At 41.6% G+C, this 24,167-nt stretch overlaps 1 protein-coding gene across 13 annotated transcripts in view; it reads right to left on the bottom strand.

Annotated features, from left to right (window-relative positions):
• The window catches only part of LOC146645308 (rap1 GTPase-activating protein 1-like), a 56,540-nt gene that overhangs the window by 20,017 nt on the left and 12,356 nt on the right, over positions 1 to 24,167 (bottom strand). For 6 of the 13 annotated variants that reach the window (XM_085392882.1, XM_085392865.1, XM_085392869.1 and 3 more), the window contains exon 2: positions 11,880 to 11,915. Coding sequence is in view for 5 of the 13 variants with exons in the window: in XM_085392865.1 (XP_085248991.1) it covers positions 11,880 to 11,915 (36 nt within the window). In the remaining 8 variants the exon portion in view is untranslated. Of the gene's footprint in view, positions 1 to 1,395; positions 1,736 to 11,879; positions 11,916 to 20,873; positions 20,988 to 24,167 lie in introns of those variants that run through there. The other 7 variants (XM_085392872.1, XM_085392877.1, XM_085392871.1 and 4 more) reach the window with 4 other exon arrangements.

The following is a 24,167-nucleotide window of genomic DNA, read 5'->3' as shown; positions in this document are numbered from 1 at the left end:
TGTGACACATCTTTTGTTCTAAACTCAATATCTCTACCAGAACAGCTTTCTCTCAGCATGATGACTGATCAATACCTCTGATGAATATGGTGCTGTATTGACACCGACAACTGGTCAGTTTCCACAGCAGCCTTTTAATTTCTGCAATTTATTTCAGTCTCTTTCATATGCGTACAGCGATTAATCATCACAGAAGAAAATCTGAACTGATCACGAATCAGCGATAATATCATGAATTATGTGTATGTCTGCCGGCGATTATTAAAGTAGGATACGGCAGCTACGATGAAATATGTTCAGGGTGCGGCGTACCCCAGCAGCCGAAAGGCACGACACTCCGCAAGCAGAGAAGTATTACTCTACGCCCTCAACAACTCCAGGGGACAAAATGGAACACTCTTTAAAAAAATTGTCATTTCTCAAAGAGATAATGTGGCTGACTGTGCTGACAAAGTATTCAGTTATCTGAGTGAATGTATGGAGCTGCAGTGGATGGTCGGATGCTGAGGTCGGAGCTGCTCAAGAGGGACACTGGCTGAGATGGAAATCGGGTTTCACATGCCCTGAGAGCACTCACATTCAAATTTAGGTGAAGAAAACAGAGCATGAATCATTAGTACACCCTGCTGCCGCCCTGCTATTACACAACAAGTGAGTCTTCAATCAAGAAAAGTCCTACAGCAAATGAAACTGGAATATTTCTAAGCTCTTTCTCAACAGGCTCACACGAAGAGCTCTCCCAAGGGAGAACAATATAGGAAAAGGCATCAGCTGTCCTGAACTCTTAATTAGAACTAATGCTCAATAGATCGTCAGGACACACACACACACACACACACACACACACACACACACACACACACACACACACACACACACACACACACACACACACACACATATTTAATTATACAAAATGAATGAATGGTTTAAGCAAAATGTATAGTCCCAAAAAAAAAATCTAGGTAATACTAGAAGCATATGTCTCCCTATAGGAGTCATATTGTGCACACCTTATTATTCTACAAAAGACAGTGTACTGGGAATTTATAATATGCATACACCACTCCAGAAAAGTATCACAATAACATGCATGAGGATAAAGTCCAACAAATGTCCAGCACGAACTTGTCCTTCATCATAAGCATGTGGGGCAGCACAAATAACATGCTGCTGCTCGCGGACACCTGCTCGGTTCTATGTAGGACTACCATGTAAGCCGTCCTGCGGATCAGTTTGCAGCATAAAGCCACAGCCTTATCCCAACACCACAACAAATTACATAACACACCCCAGCTGGTTGGCAATGCAGCACAAAAATCAGCCGTGTGAAGAAGTCCCTGTGTGTCATCTGAGCAAACTGATGTCCTGCATGGAGCAGAGCAGGAAACTTACTCACACAGTGGTGTGGCAGCTGTACACTTGGCGCTCCCCGGGAAGTCAAGCCAGTGACCGGCACTCGGACGGATAACTCACCGTCCACGCTCCTTCCAGAGTTAAGCTTCTCTCTCCCTCGTACTTTTCTCACTCTCTCGCTCTCTCGCTCTTATTATTCTTAATTCTCCAGCTCCAGCCCGATCACTCGCTGATTCTCATCAGTCGTTCACCTGCTGGCCTCACGCTCAGCTCTTTAGACTATCGCACACTCCCAGTGAGCATCCTCTCCGATTCTCCTCCCTCACTCTCCCTCCTCCCACCCAGTCACACACACACGTGCACGCTTTAGTTGCCACTTCCTCCATCTCCACCCTCTTTGTCCGCTCTGCAGCTCTCACACACAACCCGATACTCCAAAACCTACACTCGACACTAACACCCACCAACCCCCCAACCAATACCACTTACAATCTCCCTTATCCCCCTTCCAAAGAAGGAGACCCCCCCCTCCCATTCAACTGAGAACTACCCAAGTCTGCAGTCAAAAAGAGAAAGCATAGATTGTTAGGGTAAAGGGGGTTGTCTTCTATCCCCACACTGCCTCACAAGCCTGCTCGGGCTGTTGCTGTGGCAACCAACGTAAGCTACACATGAAAAAAAAAACCCACCCACATGCACATTCATGTTCATTATCATAGGACTTGAACAAGGTGATTATGTTCAACATTAAGCACCCAGAGATGAGCAGACATCGTAGCCTCCCCCAACACTCATTGTGCAGGATGAGAAAACATGTGTGGAAAGGTTTTTAATTACTGTAATGAGTCTCATTTAATCCCCAGATACATGTGCGTTTCCATCACTTAGCTGACATCCACAGTTCCCAGCAGACCTCCGACTAATGTCACCAATAGACAGATAAATCCCTGCTAAATAATACTTTAATACAGAGGAGTGTCAATCTATTGTTCCATTACTTAGCTTTTCAAAGTGTAAACCTGAACTACCAAACGGTGTGTGCGTGTGTGTGTGTGTGTGTCAGACATGAAGAGATAATAAAGGATTACAGCACATTCATCATACTGTGAACCATTAAGAGCTGTGTATTGTGATAAAAACAAATAATCCTCTCAACTCGAAAAGCTTCTTGGGTTAAAAAAAGAGAAAAGAGCGAAGTCTATTATATCATTAATACAAACTTTGAAAAATGTCCAGATTACCAATAATCTGCTGAGATGCTCTTTCGAACTGTGACACTAATATCTCTTTCTCTTCTTAACGCTTAAGTGAAGAAAATCTGGTTCTTTTTTTTTTAAAGGTCCCAGTGACCTGGGGTGTAGGTAAAAAAAAAATGAAAATGTGGAATGTGACAGCTTTGTTGCGAATTATCCGATAAGAGCAGATACTGCTTAAATGCCCCGCTTAAAATCTGATTACCATGAAGTTAACACAGATTATTCGATCAGATTTCAATCAGATGAAGGGCATATGCATTTACAATGACAGCTTGAGACATAATTGAACACCAAATACTGACAAAGAAAATAGTAGAACTGGAAAAAATTTATAGCCACAAAGAGCTTTTTTTAAAAAAAAAAAAAAAAAAATCTGCTGTGGACAGTGATAGTTGTTTTAAATTGACTGCATCTTTTCTGCTTCAGCATCCTCAGCAGTATCAGTAAATACCCTGTAAGTGACCCAAACTGCAATAGATTCCCATCCCATTAGCCGCTGAAATGGCCTGTGGTCACTGCTCTCCTACCCCCATATCATATCCTCTGAGAATTGCTGCTGCGCTAAAAAATGTCCTCATCTTCCACGCCCTCTCTCTTCCAATCTCACTTTGAGCTATTTGTCAACCAAGAAGAGTTTGATAATAATCCAAAATCCTTTGAGACATAAAATCAAATAATCCCAGAGCTAAGTGAATCCTGTAAATCCCACAGGATGTTCATTATTCCTGATGCAGGTTTCATTATTCTATTAATATTTCTATTTATACAACAAAATATTAAACTTCTTATAATTTAAATGTGCATCACCATGCTTAGCAAAGTATGCCCTGCAAGCAGCTAAGAATGTAATCTGTATGACGTGTGTGGGAGGCAACGTGTGACCTGCTAGTGACCTAAAAGGCTAGCTAAAGGTTTAATCACAGAAGCATTTCACATCAGTTACACGTCTGAGGTCTCCAGCAGGCAAGATGGCTGCTCTTCGGAAATTTGAATTAATTGTTATTTATGCATAACAAGTATGTCTCCCACAGGTTGCGATTTAATTAGTGGTGGTCGACCTCAGGGGGGTAGAACAGGAGGGCGGGCAGGGACTGTAAACAGCACTGAGCTGTAAGAAGTACAGCACTGAACGAATAACTGAAGGCATATCTCCAACAGACTGTCTACATAGATATTAATATTAAATATATAATACAGTTCAGTGTGTTCAGTGGTGAATTATGTCAAATGTTTTACTCCATCAGCTGTGTTAACTGGTAAAACAGAAGCGGGCAATGAATTTTCCCAAGTGGCCACATGAGAAACTGGGACTGTTATGGAGGGCTGCAAAGAAATATATTATAATGGTGCGCACCTCCACAATAGTCCTAGTCTCCCATGTGGCGTCTTGTAAGAATCAGTTGTTGTGATATAATATTAAATCCAAAAGCTGAGAATCAAAGTCTATCAGAAATCCTTCATCAGAGTTCCTGCGGCACAATGTCGGATGTGTTCTCGTGCTGTTTTTGGATATGTTAAACCCTGCCTCCCATCACTCTTAAACAAATTGGCTGTTTAATCAAGCACATAATTTGTTTGCAAGGCAAAGTAGGAGTGCCAAGTGCAACTCAACTTTGAGGAAACTTTCCATCGCTATAATGATATCTCTGCAGTATACCTCTACAGAACCCTACTGTGACTATGATTGTGATGTGGTTCAATAATTATACAGCATTTTAAGTGGGTAATGAGGTTATATTAGAGGGTGGGGGAATAAAGCTGCTATGAGATGTAAGCTTATTCAAGTTGTTATTCTCCCCTGACATGAAACTCTTTGTGCTTAAGTGTCCCAGTTAGATGCAGAGTAAACAGTAAATATGACCTAATTATAATAATAACATAGTCTTTCTTAAAGGTGATGTACGTATACAACATTCAGAGCTGGATGTTTCATTAGAGCACTCCCGTCTTCGGCCAGCGTGAGCCACACCTCCTTACTTCATTTGCAACTCACAAAAAAGGGCAAGGGCTAATAGCTGTTTTTCTTTTTTTGTTTTTTGAGTGACAAATGAAGTAGGGAGGTGTTTTTTTGTTTGTTTTTTTGTCAAGTATTAGGTTGTTTCCTTTTAGATTATTATTATTGACATCATAAATCATGCTTGTTGAGAAGTATTTTCACTGCACTTCTTAACTTCAACCTTGCCTTAACTTCCACACTAGAGGGGTATACTACAAACAAAGTTCAGCTCAGCCAGGCTTTCTCTGTGTTAGCTTGCTCAACAAAACTTATAACAACAGTTGGAGAACGTGGTTAGCAGAACGGTAGCTAACGACTTTGTCTGTTAAGCCGGGCTTTCTGCTTCAGGCTCACAAAAACCACGGGCCCTTTGGAAGGTCGTGTGACTCTTCCACATGAAACGATCCCCGTGAGCGCAGCCTGCTCCAATCAGACATTATCAGATGATGATGATAAGATTAATGCTGCAGAAAATTGTTAATCTTGCACCTTATTGCACAGAGTGGTAAAATAAACATTCTAATTCAAGTTAACAGCTTTATTGCCAAGTTTGGCTCTCTGTGCTGCTGTTTATTTCTAAGGTCTAGATGCACATTAGAGCTCTGAAACATTACATGTTACTGTACCATAGCCTAATGTTTGAGCCTAAGGACATGTAGAAATTGCTTTAGTTTGTTGTCAAAGTGAAGTTTTGGGCATTTTGTTGCTTGAACAGGTGATTTTGGTGTGTTGTGTTCTGCAACTCTAGCAGTGTAAAAGAGAATTAGCAGCAGATTAGAATTAGGAATAATGATAGCTATCCATTTTCTGCTTCATTAAATTAATACATGCAAACTCCTATGATGATGTTTATATAAAATATATTGCCCCAGGAGATAATATATGTTGCAATTAAAACATGCTGTAAATGAAAGAATCTGCTAAAAGGTTTTCCAGCTGTTTTTAGATTTAAACACATGTTCAGCATAAGTTACCGCAGCGATATAGTCAGATAAAAGGAAAGCTACTTTCGTGACACAGGAAACTCTGACTTTAAGCTCAACATAGCCCTCTAAGCCAATAATCTGGTTTCATAATACATCCCTAGGATGGAACAGAGAGCAGAGAATAACAAAACAACAGCAGAAACTCTCACACTAAGCTTTGCTGTTTTACTTTCCAAATGTGCTGTAAGAGGTCAACCTTAGTATCTTTATAAATTTGATGAATGCCAACACATTTCCAGGTACTCACATTAACTCAGATCCACTAACATGCACATATGGATGAGTCGGCCATAAAAACGTAAAACAGCAAAAAAACCAGAACAGTGTGACATCATTTTCTGTGAAAGATGCTCCATTAAGTATCTAATGAGCAAATAGCTGCTTGCTGCTATATTAATGTTGGATTCAGATATTATAGTATCTTTGAACCAACACAGAGCATACTGTGTTATAAAAAATACTGAGCATGTAAAAAAAAAAACCGTCCTATTCTAAATGTATTTCAAGACAAACAGATTTTCTCATGAATTACATTTGTTTGTGATGGTTGACAAAAACATTTCTAGTCAAATTGTCTCATGTGTCATTAACTGTGTGGACGAGTCATCCTGTTAACCCAGAAAATGAAGGAGAATCTTCTAATGTGGTTAATGTTGTAAAAAGCTCTACTGTAACCCAAACCACAACTGTTTCTGGGATATAACGAAGTAGTTTGGGGGTACTCAGACTGAAATAAAACTAAAGATATAAAAGTCAAAACCTAAAAGTTAAAGGTCACAAATGAACACAAAAATAAGCGAAGAGAAAACACAGGAGTTACACTCTGTTCCTGAGGCATAATCCTGTACGTGGTCCTTAAGTCCTTACGCAGCTCTGCAATTTTATCCTTATGCAATTATAAGTTGTCTTGTTAAAGGACTATATTTTTGGTATTTGCAAAAAGCTTGAGGGAAACATAAGCTCAGTTCATTTTGATTATATATTCCTGTATCTTCACAAGTTTGCTGAACTGCTGCTTGGTACACAGCAGATAATATACAACGTGTCTTTTTGTGATGACAATAGTTAAAGCCAGAGGTTTGATCTCATTTAATTTGTGCACACAGTTTACAATCTCACAGCACAAGTCATTTATCAACTGCACCATACGTCTTTGTAAATTTATATCCATATAAATGTATGACACAGACCCAACAACCACATTCTGCCGTGATATATTGTTTCTCATATATCAATATAACACTGATGATAAAGAAGAGTAGTACAGCACAGAAGTAACTTGACCTGCTCAAATGCACACACAAGTCCTCCAACAGCCAGAGACACAAGGAATTACAACACAAACAGTCCTTGGAAATGGCTGTGTTCCCAAGGACACCCTCCCCTACCCCCTTAAACTGATTTGAACTACTCAAACAAATGGCAGGATGATTATCTCTGGTGTAAAGTCATTTCTCACTCAGAGGCAATTTTTCCAGATGAAAAGATCTGACTTTCTGACTTGCTTGGAAAAAAATATGTTATTTTGCTGGAGGTTATGTTAAAAAAATATGTAACATAATTCAAACGATCTTATGAGTCAGCTTTGTGTCTTAATCTGTGTGCCAGAAGGAAGTAACAAAAATAAACATATGAATTTCCCTAATCTGTTTTGCGAACCGGTTTCTGGTGCCAAGCAAATACTGGGCAAAATTTAAAAAGCAGATAAGTCTGAGAAGCTTTCCATTCCCCAGGGAACTGTTCCTCTAAAAGACCTTTTATACAGAAAGGCAGATAAGGAAATCCTAATCAGCAGTTCCTAATAAGAAACTAGAACACAAATGGTGGTAAAAAAAAAAAAAAAAAATTATATATATATATATATATATATATATATATATATATATATATATATATATATATATATATATATATATATATATATGCTGAAAACTTCAAAAGGTTCAAAGCCTTTGTTAAATCAAAAGCTACAGACGAAATTAATCTGTTAAGATGTCTGTGGAATCTGATGCACGAGGAGGCTCTTTCTCTTGAGTCTACACTTTCCCTCATAGCTAGCCCTATTCAGTTGGCAATAAAAGGCCAGGTATAGCAGTTGGTATTGAATAAAGGATGTTCTCTCTACCAATGAGTCCTGATTTTCAGCTTCCTTATCTCTAACAATGTCACTGTGCAGATTTCCTTAGAAACAAGCCCTCTGGGAAATCACAATCAGGCAGATGTGCCTTTTCTACAACAGAAGGTCACTCTAGTGTCCTTTTATGCTCTTTTGTGCTTGACATATTGGACTTACTAGTGTAGTCCATGACACCTAACTTCATACGGTTTTATCTGTGTACAAATATCCTATCAATCAGGAATTTGTTCGCAAAACTTCCGATCATGCAAGAGTTGTTAGGCCTGGGAAAGAAAAGAAAGAAGGAAGGAAGAGAATAGAAAAGCCTTGAGTCAGCCTCCTCCTCCCACTGGCTTAGCTCATCATTTCTGCATGACATCTGTCAATAAACAGGCCCCACATCTTTAAAACCTTTCCTGCCATTTTCATACCTAAACTCCTATCTTATGCAGTGTGACTGCAGCAAAGCAACTTGCAAGCAAATAAGTGAACTTTAAAATCGCTGGAGGAATAACTAAGTACTGAAAATCTCAACGAATCAGATAAAGCAAAATGGGAAATGTCAAGTCAAAGTTGCCTGGGACTCGTCTCAACCTTCAGCAGCCGGCTGCGTTCTGAGCTTTATGTTTTTATAAGACATCTTCTGCTGGGCCTGGATGGTGGATGACATTTTAAGAATTGGATTGGATTGAGGTGGTTCGAAACAGGGGTGAGGTTGTCACTTTGGTGCTATATTAGGTCAGACAGAAGGAGACACACAGAGAAACAGTCAGGTCTGATCGGCCTTGACAGTTTGCTCTCCCAGTATGTCTGCTTTTCCAGACGACTCGGCTTGACATACATGGATGAGCGTGCACAAGCAAGCTGACACCGAGACAGTTTTCACAATGCAGCGGTGAGCGCATGTGCAAAGGAGACAGTCAGACGATGATGAGGAGCGACATCTCTTGGGAAATCAGTGTACACAAACAGAGGAGTGTTTACAATGACACCTCTTAACTGTTTACAAGCTAACCTCCCCCAAAAAGACAGCAGGGATGAAATAGGCCTAGGATTTAGAAAGCATCATAAAAATAGAATAGGAACTCACATCAAACAATTGGAAATATATAGCACGGTTATTCAGCAGAAAGGAAGAAATGAATAAAACAGTAAAAAGCAGATTTGATCACCGTGGCGGAAAACATCCACAGATGCCCATCAAGTACACTTGTTTACCTGACTTACGGGCTCATTAAGTGCTAAAACTATGCACTACTAACTTTGGCCACCAGAGGGCTAACAATAAGGGAACCAAAAGACAACAAACACACAACAAGGCTCCATCGTTTTGTTAAATATGCATATGAAATACTCATATTGAAATGATAATTTAAGTCTAATATAGTTTGCTTACAAAGTAACTTCAACAAACAGGTCAAAAAATACAGAGCATTAAATTATTATATAAAAATCCTCAAGCTCGAGAATCATACTTCTGCAAGTTGCATATCATGTTTCACATACTGAAAAAAATCATCTTATACATTTCAAGAGGGCAGCTTGAAATCAAATATATACATTTTTCCTATCTTTAATTCATGCTATTTATTGATCTAGACTGTTTTAGATTAAGTTGCCCCTTTTTATAAAATGTTTTATTTTATAAAAAACTCAAAATCATCTTGAAACCTTGTTGCAAGTAGTCTCATGTAGGCACTACTTTATGTCTCCTGAACTACATTATAATTTATTGGAGACTGTTTACATCCCCTCACCCAATGACTACCATGAGCCTCCCATCACATGTACATTTGCACACTGATACAGCTCGCAATTGTAGTACAGGATAGAGAAAATAGTAGTTCCTACATGGAACTGCTTACAACAAGGTTTATAGATTTTTTTTTTTTTAGGAACTAGGTCATAAGACATGGCTGCTGAGTTGTTATTGTTGTTGTTTTTTTATTCTGTATTTTGTTCTCTTGGTGCAATATAAGGGAGGGATGGAAAATGCCATTTAGTTTTACTATATTCAGAGAAGACAGACATCTTTATGGCTAATAGCTCTCACACTGAAACAATCTATATGAATAAACGGCACTGCAAGCCGGAGCAAAAATATGTAAATGTAATTTTATCCCTTTCATGTTCATGTTAAATTCAGATTTATAGAGAATGCAGATAAAGCTTTGCCCTATAGCTGATGAGTGTGAAAAGCTTATCAATCTAAGAGATGCATTTAAAGACTGTTTTTGCAAGAAACAAAGCTTGTTTAATGGGCAAGAATAAAAGACTCATTTTGTTTCTTTCCACGTTTCAAGCAAAGACCAGTGCTCTCTAGCTTGATTTTTTTTTCTTGCTAGTAAAAGTGGCACCTAAGGGTGGTTCAAAAGTGCAGACCTGTCCAGCATGAAGGTCAGGTGAGCTGAAGCATGGATGAGAGAGTGGGATCTGTGGTTTGTTTTAAAGAATGGGCAGCGAGTTATACAACCCACAGCCTGCTACAATAATCCATGCTGCTCCAGGGATAGGAGAGCAGAGTGCACTTTTTACTTGGATGTATGTTCACATGTGCTCAGTCGAGAGAGGAGAGATACTCTTATACAACATCTCAGTATAGCCATTATCCACACTAACCCTTCTCTCCCATTGCGTCCCATCGAGGGAGCTTAGCAAGGCAGGATTATCACCAATTACAAGCCTCCCCCGCAGAGTGTGGAAACTGGGTTTGAGGATCATGAGCTTATTGTGTATGACCCACAATGACCAGATGAAAGATGCTCATTTAAGATTTAATCAGCAGCAAGTGTGGAAAGATTTCATCTTAAGACTTAGTGATATTAAATGCATCAGGTCAGCTCTCCTGTCATGAATTACAGAATATTCTACCTAATCATTGGATCTATATTGTAAACAGTATGAATACAACAGAAGGATAATAAAGATAATCCTGTGTATGTATATTAAAATCTGTTTCCCCAATCGGCTGGGGAATCATGCAGTTCTTATCAGCATTATCTAAAGTCAAGTCAATCAGAAACTCACCAGAGTTTTCTTGGCCTTCCGATTCGGAAAGGTGAGCACGGCATTTTGCTGAGTTCTGTTAAAGTTTTGCTGCCAGTTTTTTTTTTTTACAGTTTACAGTTCAGATTTCCAGCCATGTCCAACATACAGTTGGATGCATGAACTGTCAGTGCTTGTTGATTTCAAAAAAAAGATTGTCAGATGGCACTTTCACAGTTGCTTTATCCAGGCAACGCCAATGTTGCTGATAAAAGATGATCTGCCCCGCTGGGTATAACCAGCGATCTTAATGTAAAGTAGCTTTAAACACTGCACCAAATTTTTCAAGCAGTGCTGAATTATTCCCTGATTTGAAGAAGATTGCCAAAAAACGAGTATGACTGATGAACTTGTATTATCGTATCTTGGCTTTCTAATGCAGGCCCCACATTTTCTATTTGCAGCGTCACCTCATCCAGTCAGTTGCTTCCCCCTCCTTCCCTCCTCTTCACGCCCAGAAGTCTTTTATCTCCAGTGCTGTTTTAGATCCTCCTCTTCATCTTTATTTTGGTCCGGAGTTTACTCTTCTTCTTTACAAAGAGGTGCAATCATTCTGTCTCAGGCAGCAGCAGCTGATGGCCGGACGACAGCCTGTGCAAACAAGCTCAGCCACTGCTGAGTAATGCAGGCCTGGCTGGTAAAAGATATCCTCCTGCATTTGTATTCCAGAGGGAAGGCAGGATGATACTATGGTGGAGCACTGTTTAATGTGCTGCATTCAGACAGAGGGGGACGAGGGCCAGACACTCATGCCACCACACCTAAAAGCTTTCAGAAATGGTGTCGTGTATCTGCAGTGGCAGGAGGTGTGCATGCTCAGATCCCTGCCTCTCTCCATGTGCCATTCGCAGCAGCACTCCAACCTTGCCAGCACTGCAGAGATGGCAGGGCGGACTGGGTATCTGTTTCCCCGCTGCTGTCCATCTGCTCTAACTTTTACAGGCTCATTCATCTTACTTAACTCTACTCACTGCATTGATTCGCACATTTAAAAATTACAAAGCTGGTGTGAGTCAATGACATTGATCATCAACAGAAGAAAGCTTTAAGATTTCTAACTTTAATTGGCTGTGTTTGCTTATTGAAACAAAAGGAATGTCATTTATTACAGAAGGAACACGTACCATAAGCTTCTGGCCTTGGAGAATGTCTTGTCCACTCTGAAAAACAAAAACAAACAGCAGCTGTTACAGTCCCAAATAAATATGTTTAATTTAATGTGCTTATGTCGGCATTTCCTAAAAACAAGTACATTTGATATATTTTTTAACTTTATATCAAATAATTATAAATTATAAATGTTTTTAGACTTAATAATTAAGTCTAAAAACAAAGAGGAATATAACACCTAGTAACAGGTACATGTAGTTTCCATTCATTTGCCTTCCTGCAAGTTTACTCAGATTAATTTAAAGTGCACTTAAAAAAAAAGTTCAATGAAGTGAAAGAGGTTGATTATGCATCAAGATGGGTTACCCTGAAATAACTCCTGCCATCTGTTAAAGCATCATTTCCCAGAATGAAGGAATGATTACTAGTCTGGTGTTTTCTGAGACAAAGTGAATCATGTTTCAGTTTAAGTCGACACTTTCAGGCTCAGTGCACATTGTCACTCCAAAATAAACTATCATCTGTCCTTACATACTCTGGATAAACAGATTTAAGCAGGAGTAATCACTGGAAACAATAACCAGATGACGCAGGGTTGGGAACTCCGGGGATGAGAATGTAGAAACCCGTTTTTGCCAAAAGATGGCACTGTGCGTGCAGCAGAAGGTTAATCCTAACGTGCAATTAATAACAAACTGGGCTTGCTCTGCTCATCAGACAGAAAGATATTCATCATGATAATCAAGGCCATGTGGCAAGATTTAAATCACAAGACACACACAAAAAAGACCAATTACTTCTACTCTGAAAACATCACAAACAAAAAACTACAGCTTTTCTCGGGCTGCAGCGTTTAAGTGTCTAAAAGGTGAATATTTGGTTCTGGTGAGTAAGCTGCAGATATTCCTCTTGTGTGGTTAGAAAAGAGTAAGAAAGAATACCTTTTTTATATAATATGTTATCTTACATGCTTTCCTGAGCAGTGCTAAAGATGATACACCACCTGACGGTGTAAATTAAATACAAATGAGCCAATAATGCGATTGATTTCCCCCTCCTTTCTGACTGTGTCTCTCATGACATAGAAAGGAGACATCCCGAAACCCCAAGCTGGGTCTCTGCCTGCTCTCACTCTGTATCTGCCAATAAGGCCACCATGGTTTAGAACTCTTACTCATCCTTCCGTGGAGATGATTAGTGTGCATGGCACAGCAACACCCGGAGGAGCGAGCATTTCTGGAAAGTGACTCTTGCTCTCTGAAAAACAGAAAAGCACACAGAAAACGACCATGCCACAGTAGCTACCCTTGTGAAGCTGTAGATGGGCATTTTTAGCATTTTGACCATGTTCGCTCTGATAATGTGTAATGCTTCAGGTTGCCACTTAGCATTTAACACTAACTACAAACTTCAGCTGAAGGTGAGGAGAATATTAGAGCTGTAGCAGATATTGTTGAATAGCATTAGAAATATACACATTTTGACCAGATGGTGGCACTGTAAAGTCAAACTCATTACATGCGCTATATTAGTTAAACTGTCATATTACTAGATAAGTGCATACATATTACTAGTTTTATTCTTCATATTTAGGAAAAAATGAATGGCTCAGTACAGTATCATAACCATTCAGCAGCATATAGACATGTTGCACTAACAGTAAATTTATGACAATCCATCAGTTTGAGATATTTAAGTCTTGTAAAAAGGGAAAAGACTGATTAAACATGTCATACTAAGAGTCATAGGCCAAAAATCACAAGCATAGAGCTCAGAAATCATTCTGGGGAAGGAAGTCCAGTTTCCATTCATATAAAAAGATCTCTTCATTTCATTGATTACCAAAAAATCCCCAATGAGGTAACTTAAGGACCAAGGGTTTAAAAAGAAAAATCTTACTTCTTCTTTTGTTTATGAGAAGTTCTCAAAAACTAAATGAAAGCCTAAAGCTTCCTCCTTCTTAGAAAACTGCCTTACTGAGAGGAAACAAGCCCTGGGGGGGTTTGTTTGTTCATTGCACTGTGGAGTCACGAATCAACAGACTTGTGTTGTTACAGTAGGTTCTCGCCTGATTCCCCTCAGTGCAGAAGATCACTCATCATTTTCAGCCCCAGGCCTTCAAGTGACGGATAATGGCACCCAGATGGAATTTGTGGTGCCGTTTTATCTCAAATCTACCACCAGTGTTGATTTCACCGAGCCTAACAGACACGTGTCTGTAGATAAATCAGCGCTCCATCTTAAATGGAATTCATACTGGTTCTTAGGAGAGAAGAATAGGGCTCATGAGCCATCGGCTGTGCTCTTGTGAAGCGGCTAAAGTTGTTTTAGAATAAGAATAACATTTTCCTCAACCTCATCCTGTGTTGCTCACCCAGGTTCTCAGGTTTCATGGAATTCCCATAAAATGAAATCAACCAGGGTGTGTCGAGATTATTGGAAAAAGGTTCCGAACCAGAGAGTCCAAAACAAATACAGAACATTTGAAAATCAAACTTCACCTTAGCTCGACCACAAAACATGGCACCCAGCAGCTTAGACCTCCTACAGACGAACCGGGACAGAGGAATGACAGACACGTCAAACCAACTGATTATGAAATTAACATGTTTTTGCTGTACTGTGCTGGAAAGAATATGATGGGATAGATTCTGTAGGGATTTTGCTTTACACCAAAGACTCTGAGCTGTTAGGGTTTAGACAGGAAACAAGGAAAACTGAATCTGATCTTCATAAGTCTCCAACTGACTGAACATACTAACATTATTACACTCATAGCAATTCGAAATGCTATTATTTGTTATGCATAAGGTATAACACTATTGAAAATCACATTTCTATTAACTGTACAAGACTGTGTGTAAATAAAATAAAGTAAAGATGTACCGGGCAAGACAACAGTCAGTGGTGAAAAAAATCCCAGCCGTAACAGCAAAACAAAAAATATTCTGTCACCGTTAGAGAGGACAAAAGTGGACTATAATAAATATGGCTGCGCTAATGCATTTTTGTATCATGAGTCATATTTTGCACATTCAAATCTCACTGTGAAAAGACTGTGGATAGCCTTGTTTTGATTTGATTTTCTAAAAAAAAAAAAAAAAGAGAGAGAGATTAACTAGTGAATTTCACAGCCCATCACAGCACAGACAGGAATTAAAGCTCAGGTCAGAGCCAGATACAAGCAAATATATATTTTTAATGTTTCCTGTATGCTTTCAGCTAGGTATCATACACACAAATGGGTTACCATGGAAACAAACATCAAGGAGGGATGAAGGAGTCTCAAGGCGGGTCTCAGAAACCCGAGGTCATCACTATGTCAGCGGCTGTCACACTCAACAATTGGTTAATTCAACTTAATCTGAGTTTAACTACAGCTTGCAATTTCTTCTCATCTCTGGCTAAACTTTTAAACATTTCCTTCACTTCTTTACAAAGAATTAACTTAAGCCAGTGGTGTATGTATGTATAGAAAAGTCAGCAACACTGCTGGTGGCAAGTAGGTCAGCAGACAAGGCTCAGGAGTTAGACTGGAGGAAATCCAGCTTAAAGCAAAGAAGTTTGTTGTTCAGCTACAAATCTGCTGCATTAGCATGTTCTTCCCATTTTAATTCTGTATCTTAAATATGAGATGCACTGTAAATTTAACATAATCAAGATAGGGGTCAAGCACAAACATCCTAACAGTAGTTGTCACCAGCAGAAAAACAACAACAACAACATACTGATAGAAAAGAAACTGGAAAATAGCCCTGGGATTAATGTTCTAAGGGAATGAACGCATAATGATAAAGAATAAGGCCAGTGCTGTTAGTCAGTACCTTCAAACGCACATTTTAAACAAGAGTCATTTGTAGGAACAGATGTTGTTTCAACTAATGCTAAAAAACATGATCCCAGTGATTCCAGCTTACACAGAAATTATTCTAATTCCCTATGGCTGCAGTAAATTCTAATGGAGTCATGGGCAGTGTTACGCCCAGTTCACCCTGCAGGAGTTGGGAATAACTGAAGTCCTTGACAGTATTCGCTTAATATTCTCCAATTAAAACAGAAGTGAAAAGGTCACAAATCTTAACCATCTTAACCTATTATCTGTTGAATAAAGACGACACCTTGCTAACGTGATTGCAGGGTAACATTTGATTAGTTGCAGTAAATACTGAGCATAACCACAGACTGTACTAAATAGTTGATATCCACTGTGATTAATGTGCTGCTGTTTGACAGTTGCACTCTTGATACTTTGAAACCCAAAGTGATTAGTCAGGTGTGGGTGTGACTAAGTAACCCAGGACTACTGTTTGCTCATGTGGTAGCAAAAAAAACAACCCAAAACTTGCTTTTTAAAAGAAAGTCTTGCTATTTGGTTCATTGTGATTCTGACAGGGACCATAGTGATGTAGCTGTATTAAATGAATCTTGCAATTGAAACTCATGAGGACAGAGCTTAGCAAGGTTTTATTATCACATAGACTTTTACATAAGCAGATTTCATTTGTATCTAGAAAAATCAGCCTCTTCAGGCCACTGGGAAGAATACATGTTTACAGCACTTCTGCACTAGCTTCACTTTTCAAATGCCCTTTTAGATAAAGTCAGCGAATATAACTAAGGCTATATTCGATTAACATTATTTCAGAGAGGAGATTACACCTGGCTACACAGCCATCTGCAGACATGAGGGGCCTGAAGCAGGGAGAGCAGCTGGAGAGTTACTATTAAAGTGCAGCGACTGGAAGGACTCTAAAGCAACTTAAATAGCGCACTCTATATGAGATTTACCAGTTGGAAGGGTGTCAGCTGAGCAATTGGCTGATTAGGGCTGGTATTGAGGTTAACTGCCATCAGCTGATGTTAACATAAATACTATTCATCCTGAAGGTGTAGCAAATTTCATTTCATTCCTTTGTTGCCAAGATAAAAAATAAAAAGCTGGGGGCTTACCAAAGGCTTCATAAATAACATGAATGTCTTTTCAAAACTTTGGGAAAATCCATCAAAAAGTTTTGGAGAGATTTCAGTCTGTAGCAAAGTGTGTTCCACTTAAGCAAAATGCCCCTATTTATCCACCAAAACTAAAGAAACGTGGATGACTGGATGAATGCAGAATGTGAGCCGATTCACTTTATTCTGAATAAGGTCTTTCTGCCCTTAAAACCTACACAAGGACATACAGTATTCTTATATCCAACTGAAGTGGAAGTATGAAGTGGACTCAAAAATATACTCAGTGAGATGCACAAGGCCTTAAGCAGAAATAACAGCTAGGGTAGTGATGGGAAACACTGTCAAACAATGATGAACGTGACCAGATCTAGACACTGTACTGTATCTCAGCCCCGCGTGGGCTGAATGAGCTCATGTCAATGGGCTCATTCAGCCCACGTTAATCAGCACAAAGTGGCTGAATGTCCCCATTTAGCTACAGTACAGTTAGATACAGTGTATGTGAAAACAGACACATTGGTAGCGAAATATTTAGCACATCTACCACACAAACAAAACACATGACAAGCCTTTTATTTACCAGTCAAGTATAGCAGACTTGTTCAGTTATCTTTAATTTCACATAGTTGTAGTGTGGTGTTCTGTGTTTCTCTCAGTTATATTTTAGTTACATCATGTTGGAGTAGCTGTACTGATTACATAAAGAGCGCATAATTATCTATGCCAAAAATCACAACAATCAGAGCCCTTGTAGCCCTGTATGTACTTCAGATAACCTTTAGGTTCAGATTTAACACGATTAACAGAAAAATTAGATCCTTTCCAGCTGTTTCTTTAATCGACCAGTACATGCCTGATGTTACAGGTTCTTTTTTTTAAGCTTATAAAAATTAATTATGTTCCGAGGTGGTTGTCAGGCAACATAATGGTGTCATAATATATGACATATAATCCAAGTTTTAAGGATATGAATCAGATGTCATTTTCATGAAATGAAAATGGTGCATCAACGGTACACATGGGTCATTTTAGCCCATTTGCAGCTGGTTGTTAGGCAACATAAGGATGTCATAATATCTGATATAGATAAGAACCTTCAGTGGGCTAAGATGCAGCAGCATACCTGTTTGAACTTGGTCTTTTAATAAGTTGAAGTTTGATGGTAACGTTGTGAACATTAGTTAATTAACACTGCTTCTGTCAGTCTCTTCCCTCCCACTTGTTCTCCGCAGATGGCTCGTCATTGTGGATGTGAATGAGAATGTCAGAGTAAATATGCAAGGTGATATGAGAACACAGGCACTGAAGAGCCCTCTGGTTGCCTTGCAGCTCCTATTTGTTTTGCCACTGCCCTTTCGGTACTTGAATGGCCTCCTGCTCTCAAGTATCTCTATCTTGCAGTGTAATCATCTTTTTTCATCAAACAAAATCAGCTCCTCTACACTGTCTTCTCATTGTTCACGGTTAAAATTGAAATAACATGCTTTAGACAATTGATCATCAAAAATCAGAGATAAAAGCCGCTGTTTCTTTCTTTTAAGAAGCACAAAGTATGAAAAACAGCTACTTTCATTAAAATAAACCCTTTTTATGTTAAAGCTGAAACAGGAAGAGAACACAAGATGAGCGGGGAGATCAGCACATGATCAGCCGACACATCTGCATTATTATACTTTACACTGTTTACCTGTTATTTTTAGAAAAGACATGACTGCTCAACGTTTTCACTCACAGACTAGATCTTCTAAGAACTAAAAACTGACCCCAGATGAGGTGCAGCTGTCTACTTCCCTCTCAGACCACTTCAATAACAATATGCTTGAAGGTTATGGTAGATTCTTTGATGATGCCAGCTCTAGCTTCATCTGCTGAACCAGAACTGATTGCTAATCATGCTGTTATTGTCACGGCTGGCGGAGTGGAGGAAAAGGAGGACCCAAAATGCAGCAAACTGATGATACGAGTGAAGTTTATTTACACGGTGGCAGTGGCAAAAACAGGCAATGAAGCATGAGTAATGACAAACCTAAACTGGGAGAAACTAAAGAGCAAACCTGAAATCTTACAAAACGGAGAGCGGAGCAGAGAGACGCAGACCAAGGACCAGGATACCAAGAAACACAGACGAGCCGACAACGAACACAGACCGACACCCACTATATACACACACGGTAATCGGGTAATCGCACACAGGAGGGAAGAACAGCTGATCTGAATACACATGATGACTGGAGGACACAAGCTGAACACAATGACAACAGACACAGACTTTCAGAACAAAACAGGAAATCTAGAACCCGAACCGGACACAAGGGGGGAGGACACAGAATAACTAGAACAGAGGGAAATAATCACAAAACGCTGGGTCAACGACCCAGGACCATGACAGTACCCCCCCCCCCTCCAAGGGCTGGCTCCAGACAGCCCAAAACAAAAACAGACGACCAACCCAGGGCGGGCGGCGGGGGCCCAGGACGGAGGGACCAACACAAGCTCCAGCGAACCGAGAGAATTGTCCAAAACAAAAACACACATGCTGGAGCACGAGAACAAAACACAGTTCAGGAGGCCGGCCCGGAGGCTGACAACTCAGAAGTCCAGGACAGTTCATCTTCTGAGGCCGGCCACGTCGGCGACGTAGATCCATAAGCCGACCGAGCGGAAGGCAGCGGTGGCGGAGTGGAGGCAGTTCAGGGGGCCGACCGTGCACACGGCAGCGGCGGCGACGGGGAAACCGTTCAGGCGGCCAACCGTGCGGACGGCAGCGGCGGCGACGATGACACAAGTCTGGAGGCCGACCGCGCGGAAGGCAGCGGCGGCGTCTAGGAGGTCGTCCATATTGACGATGACGCTCCACCAGCGGCCTGGTAGATGACCGCCGATGTCGAGGCGGCAGTTCGGGACCCGAAGGTGGCGTGGCCGTCGCAGCACCAGACGAGACCGAAGCGGAGGCCGGGCCAGGCGAGGCAGATGACGATGCTGCGGCCGGGCCAGGCGAGGCAGATGACGATGCTGCGGCCGGGCGAGGATGAAGGCTCGGAGGCTGCAGCTGGCGAGGATGATGAGGCTGCAGCAGGCGACGGCGTGGAAGCCGGAGACTGTAGCGCTGCAGGCGTGGAAGAAGCTGCTGCTGCCCGTGGCGTGGATGAAGCTGCAGCTGACGAGGCAGGAGGCTGGACGGGCTCCTCGGGCCCCCCAGCGAAAACAGTCTCTGGACCAGTGGGCACCGGGGCCCCTGGAACACACAGGTCAGAACCAGCAGGCGCACGGGCCTCTGGCAGGCACAGTTCAGAACCAGCAGGCGCACGGGCCTCTGGCAGGCACAGTTCAGAACCAGCAGGCGCACGGGCCTCTGGCAGGCACAATTCAGAACCAGCAGGCGCACGGGCCTCTGGCAGGCACAGTTCAGAACCAGCAGGCGCACGGGCCTCTGGCAGGCACGGGTCAGAACCAGCAGGCGCACGGGCCTCTGGCAGGCACGGGTCAGAACCAGCAGGCGCACGGGCCTCTGGCAAACACAAGGCAGACTGCAGCTGCACAGAGCATTGACCCAGCTCGGGCAGCGACAGCCGGATACAGTCCTCAGCTGGCTTCTTAATCTCCAGGGGTCCAGAGTCGGCCGGGGGCTGGGACCCAGCCTCTGGGGAGGCCCTGGAGTGTGTCACAGTCTCTGGGCTGGCCAGCTTTTGAGGACTGATTACAATATTATGTGGTGTGTCTCTGTGCTTGACATGAACAGGTGAAAAATAGTTCTTTCCGGGTTGGATGGACTTAACTTGTTGTGCAGGAGGAGTTGGTGACAACGATGGCTGAATAGGTGATAATAAGGCAGATGAGTCTCTTGTCAACTGAGCTATTGACTGAGCTATGGATTGTAACCAAGTGTCTAATAGGTCTGGCTGTGACTGTAATGGGGGTGACGGTTGAGTGGCTAACTGAGCTAGTGGCTGCTGGGCAGCTAACTGAGCTACCGGCAGGGCAGCCGACTCAAAAAACACAGCCCCGGAATAAACAGACACACAGTCCAAAACAGAAAAAGGGTCCTCTTCACTCACCACAGCTGGCAGTTCCAAAGTCCTAGTCTTCGGCTGTGGGGTGATGCGCCGACGGCGCGATCGTCGCTTCCTCCCGGGCAAAACCTCCGGCGGGCCGGGCAAAACCTCCGGCGGGCCGGGCAAAACCTCCGGCGGGCCGGGCAAAACCTCCGGCGGGCCGGGCAAAACCTCCGGCGGGCCGGGCAAAACCTCCGGCGGGCCGGGCTGAGTTGGGAAGCGGTAGCGGCTGGTGGGTGAAGGTGCAGTTCGTTGAGTATGAAGTCCTGTGCAAGCGGGTGAAGAGAGTCCAGCAGCCAGGAGTGAGCAGAGATGAGCTGCTGTAGCCTGGCTTCTACAGCGCGGAGACACTCTTCCCCCTCATGCTCGAGCCATAGGTTAACCAACCTGGAAACAGAGTCAATTAGTTCCTCCCGAAGCTCCTCGGGAGGTGCGGATGCCGCTGGGTCCATGTTTGGTCGGCTCGTACTGTCACGGCTGGCGGAGTGAGCCGTGTGGAGTGGAGGAAAAGGAGGACCCAAAATGCAGCAAACTGATGATACGAGTGAAGTTTATTTACACGGTGGCAGTGGCAAAAACAGGCAATGAAGCATGAGTAATGACAAACCTAAACTGGGAGAAACTAAAGAGCAAACCTGAAATCTTACAGAGCGGAGCAGAGAGCCGCAGACCAAGGACCAGGATACCAAGAAACACAGACGAGCCGACAACGAACACAGACCGACACCCACTATATATACACACACACACACAAGGTAATCGGGTAATCGCACACAGGAGGGAAGAACAGCTGATCTGAATACACATGATGACTGGAGGACACAAGCTGAACACAATGACAACAGACACAGACTTTCAGAACAAAACAGGAAATCTAGAACCCGAACCGGACACAAGGGGGGAGGACACAGAATAACTAGAACAGAGGGAAATAATCACAAAACGCTGGGTCAACGACCCAGGACCATGACAGTTATTGTGAAGTATTTTATCTCACACTGTGAAACAACATTTTTTCCAAAGGGTATGTGGGCTTGTTTAATTGAAGAAATGGCAGTTTCAAATCAGCTGACCAGAGAATATGTACTGCAACTGAGGCCTGCTCAGATTACAAAACAGTGCCTGTCTTTCCATTCAGCTGTTTTTGAACAGGATTGAGAAGTATTCTTCCAGTCTTTCAATGGGACACTTCCACATACAGCATCATTGTTTAGGCTGCCTAAAGCTGTCAATGGGTTTATTGGTAGAGCATTCAGTTCATTTAACAAGTCACGGCTCTGTGTTTATCTCTGTGAGATACACACAGAAACATATGTATATGTAACATATAACATATGTCCTGTGTGTAACAGTACTAAGGAATACTTCCAAAAACTCACATTAAAGGTCACATTAAAGCATATGAAAGTCTGGTAATTTCTGTATTCAGTAAAAGAAATTTAGAGAAAGAAAGTGGGTTCCATAACCTACCGAAGGTAAATAATCACACCTAAATTAAGTGGCCCCGCCATTTTCTTTCTAAAATTATGAGCATGCTGTGTCAAAGAAAGAATAATCTGCTGAAAACTGAGGGATCATGTTCACCTAAGTGAATGTCGACGGGATGCAGGCATGAGAGTGTCTTACATATTACTCCCTAATGTTAGCAATCACCCTGACCTATTGAAATGCCAGTGCATTCAAAGACAACGCTAACCAGAAAAAGCACACGCTTCGCTTTATACCAAGAGCAGGTCTACATTTCTCACTGCCTTCAATCCATGCTCCACTCTATGAGTGTGACAAACTGGGGAAAACGAGTGCAAACATATCAGCCTACTTGTTAAGAACCAGAACTCCTTACAGCAAAAGGTTAGTGTAAACGGTTTGACTTTGTAATGTTTTATTTTGTACACATGTAGAATGATATATAGACACATTTCACATCTTTATAGGTTTATCTGACCAGCTGTGCGCTCCCTCAAAAACTAACTACACTAGCTATTAACTGAAAATAACAAGAGATGCACCAATTAGGGAACAGTTAGATGTCCTCTAATGGAGTGGGCAGGGCTACAATTATGCTTTAACACTTAATGAAATATATAGACTAGAATTTGCGAATTTACTCCTATATGAGGTTTTGTTATATTACATTAGGTCTCTCTTTTGAAAATGAAAAACAGAGAGTGAAAAGACTTAGAATAAGGCATAATCTTCACTTCTGTGCTGCTTTTCTACCCCATTACCTTCTCACTGGGATGTGTCAAATCTTAATGTGCTCATTACTGAACACACTAGTGATACTTGACAGTTGGTAAGAACAGCTCTAAACAGCAGCAGTAGCAGACCGTGATGCATAAACGCAAAAACATGAGATTTCTGTTTTATGAGGAGTGTTTTCTAACATTAAAATTAAAATTTGTGTGAAAATTTAAACGAAACTAACTTGTTGGTTTGACAAATACACTGCAAATCGGGCTAACCTCCCCACATCATATCATGTAGCTGAAATTTGTCACGGTCCTGGGTCGGGTCAACCCAGCATTTTGAGTTTCTTATGTTTTGGTTTATTTTTGCATTATGGATTGGTTATTCTCTGGTGATACTGTTTTGATTACAATTATATTCTGATTCTTTAGTTATCTGATGATGATGTTGATGACGATGATGATTATGTCTGGTTTAGGTTTTGTTATCTTGCCCTTATGTTTGGTTTAGGTTGCCTGTGCTTGGTCTTCTCTGCCCGTATGTCCCTCTGTTTGTCCATGACGTCATTATGCCTGTTTACGAGTCTGTCTCTGTCTGGCGTGTGCTTCCTGTCTTATTTTGTAGGTCTGTGTCCTTTGTCAGTGCGTTCAGCTTTGTGCTCTCCCTGTCTCGTCAGTGTAATCAACGTCAGCCGTGTCTCCCAGCTGTTTCCTCTTTGCTCCGTTCACCTCTTGTATTTAGTGTCTGTGTCTTCCCCTACTCGGTGTCGCATCGTTAACGTCTGTTCACCCTCACTTGCTGCGTGTTTAGGATTTCCAGTCCTCCTGCATCTCTGTTCAGAGTTTTGTTTGCTTTTGTGAGTTTTATTTTATCTTGATGTTCTGCTCCAGCAATAAAGCTGCATTTTCTGTCTAAACCTCGTGTCCTGAGAATCCTGCATTTTGGGTCCACCACTCCTGCCTGCCAGCCACACAGCCGACCATGACAAAATTGAAGAAAAAAAACAAAACTACAGCTAGTTTAAATATTTACAACTGGTAATATGATATGGGTGTGTGGATCAACACGTTTGACCCTTCCACTAGTAACAGCTCACTTAGAGGAAAA

The sequence above is a fragment of the Rhamphochromis longiceps genome, linkage group LG20 (assembly GCF_057381845.1).
Source record: "Rhamphochromis longiceps isolate RC_006_pf linkage group LG20, R_longiceps_female_GT1.1, whole genome shotgun sequence".
Classification (NCBI taxonomy): Eukaryota; Metazoa; Chordata; class Actinopteri; order Cichliformes; family Cichlidae; genus Rhamphochromis; species Rhamphochromis longiceps.
The sequence above is the reverse complement of the archived record's forward strand: the minus strand, read 5'-3'. Positions and strand labels throughout refer to the sequence as shown.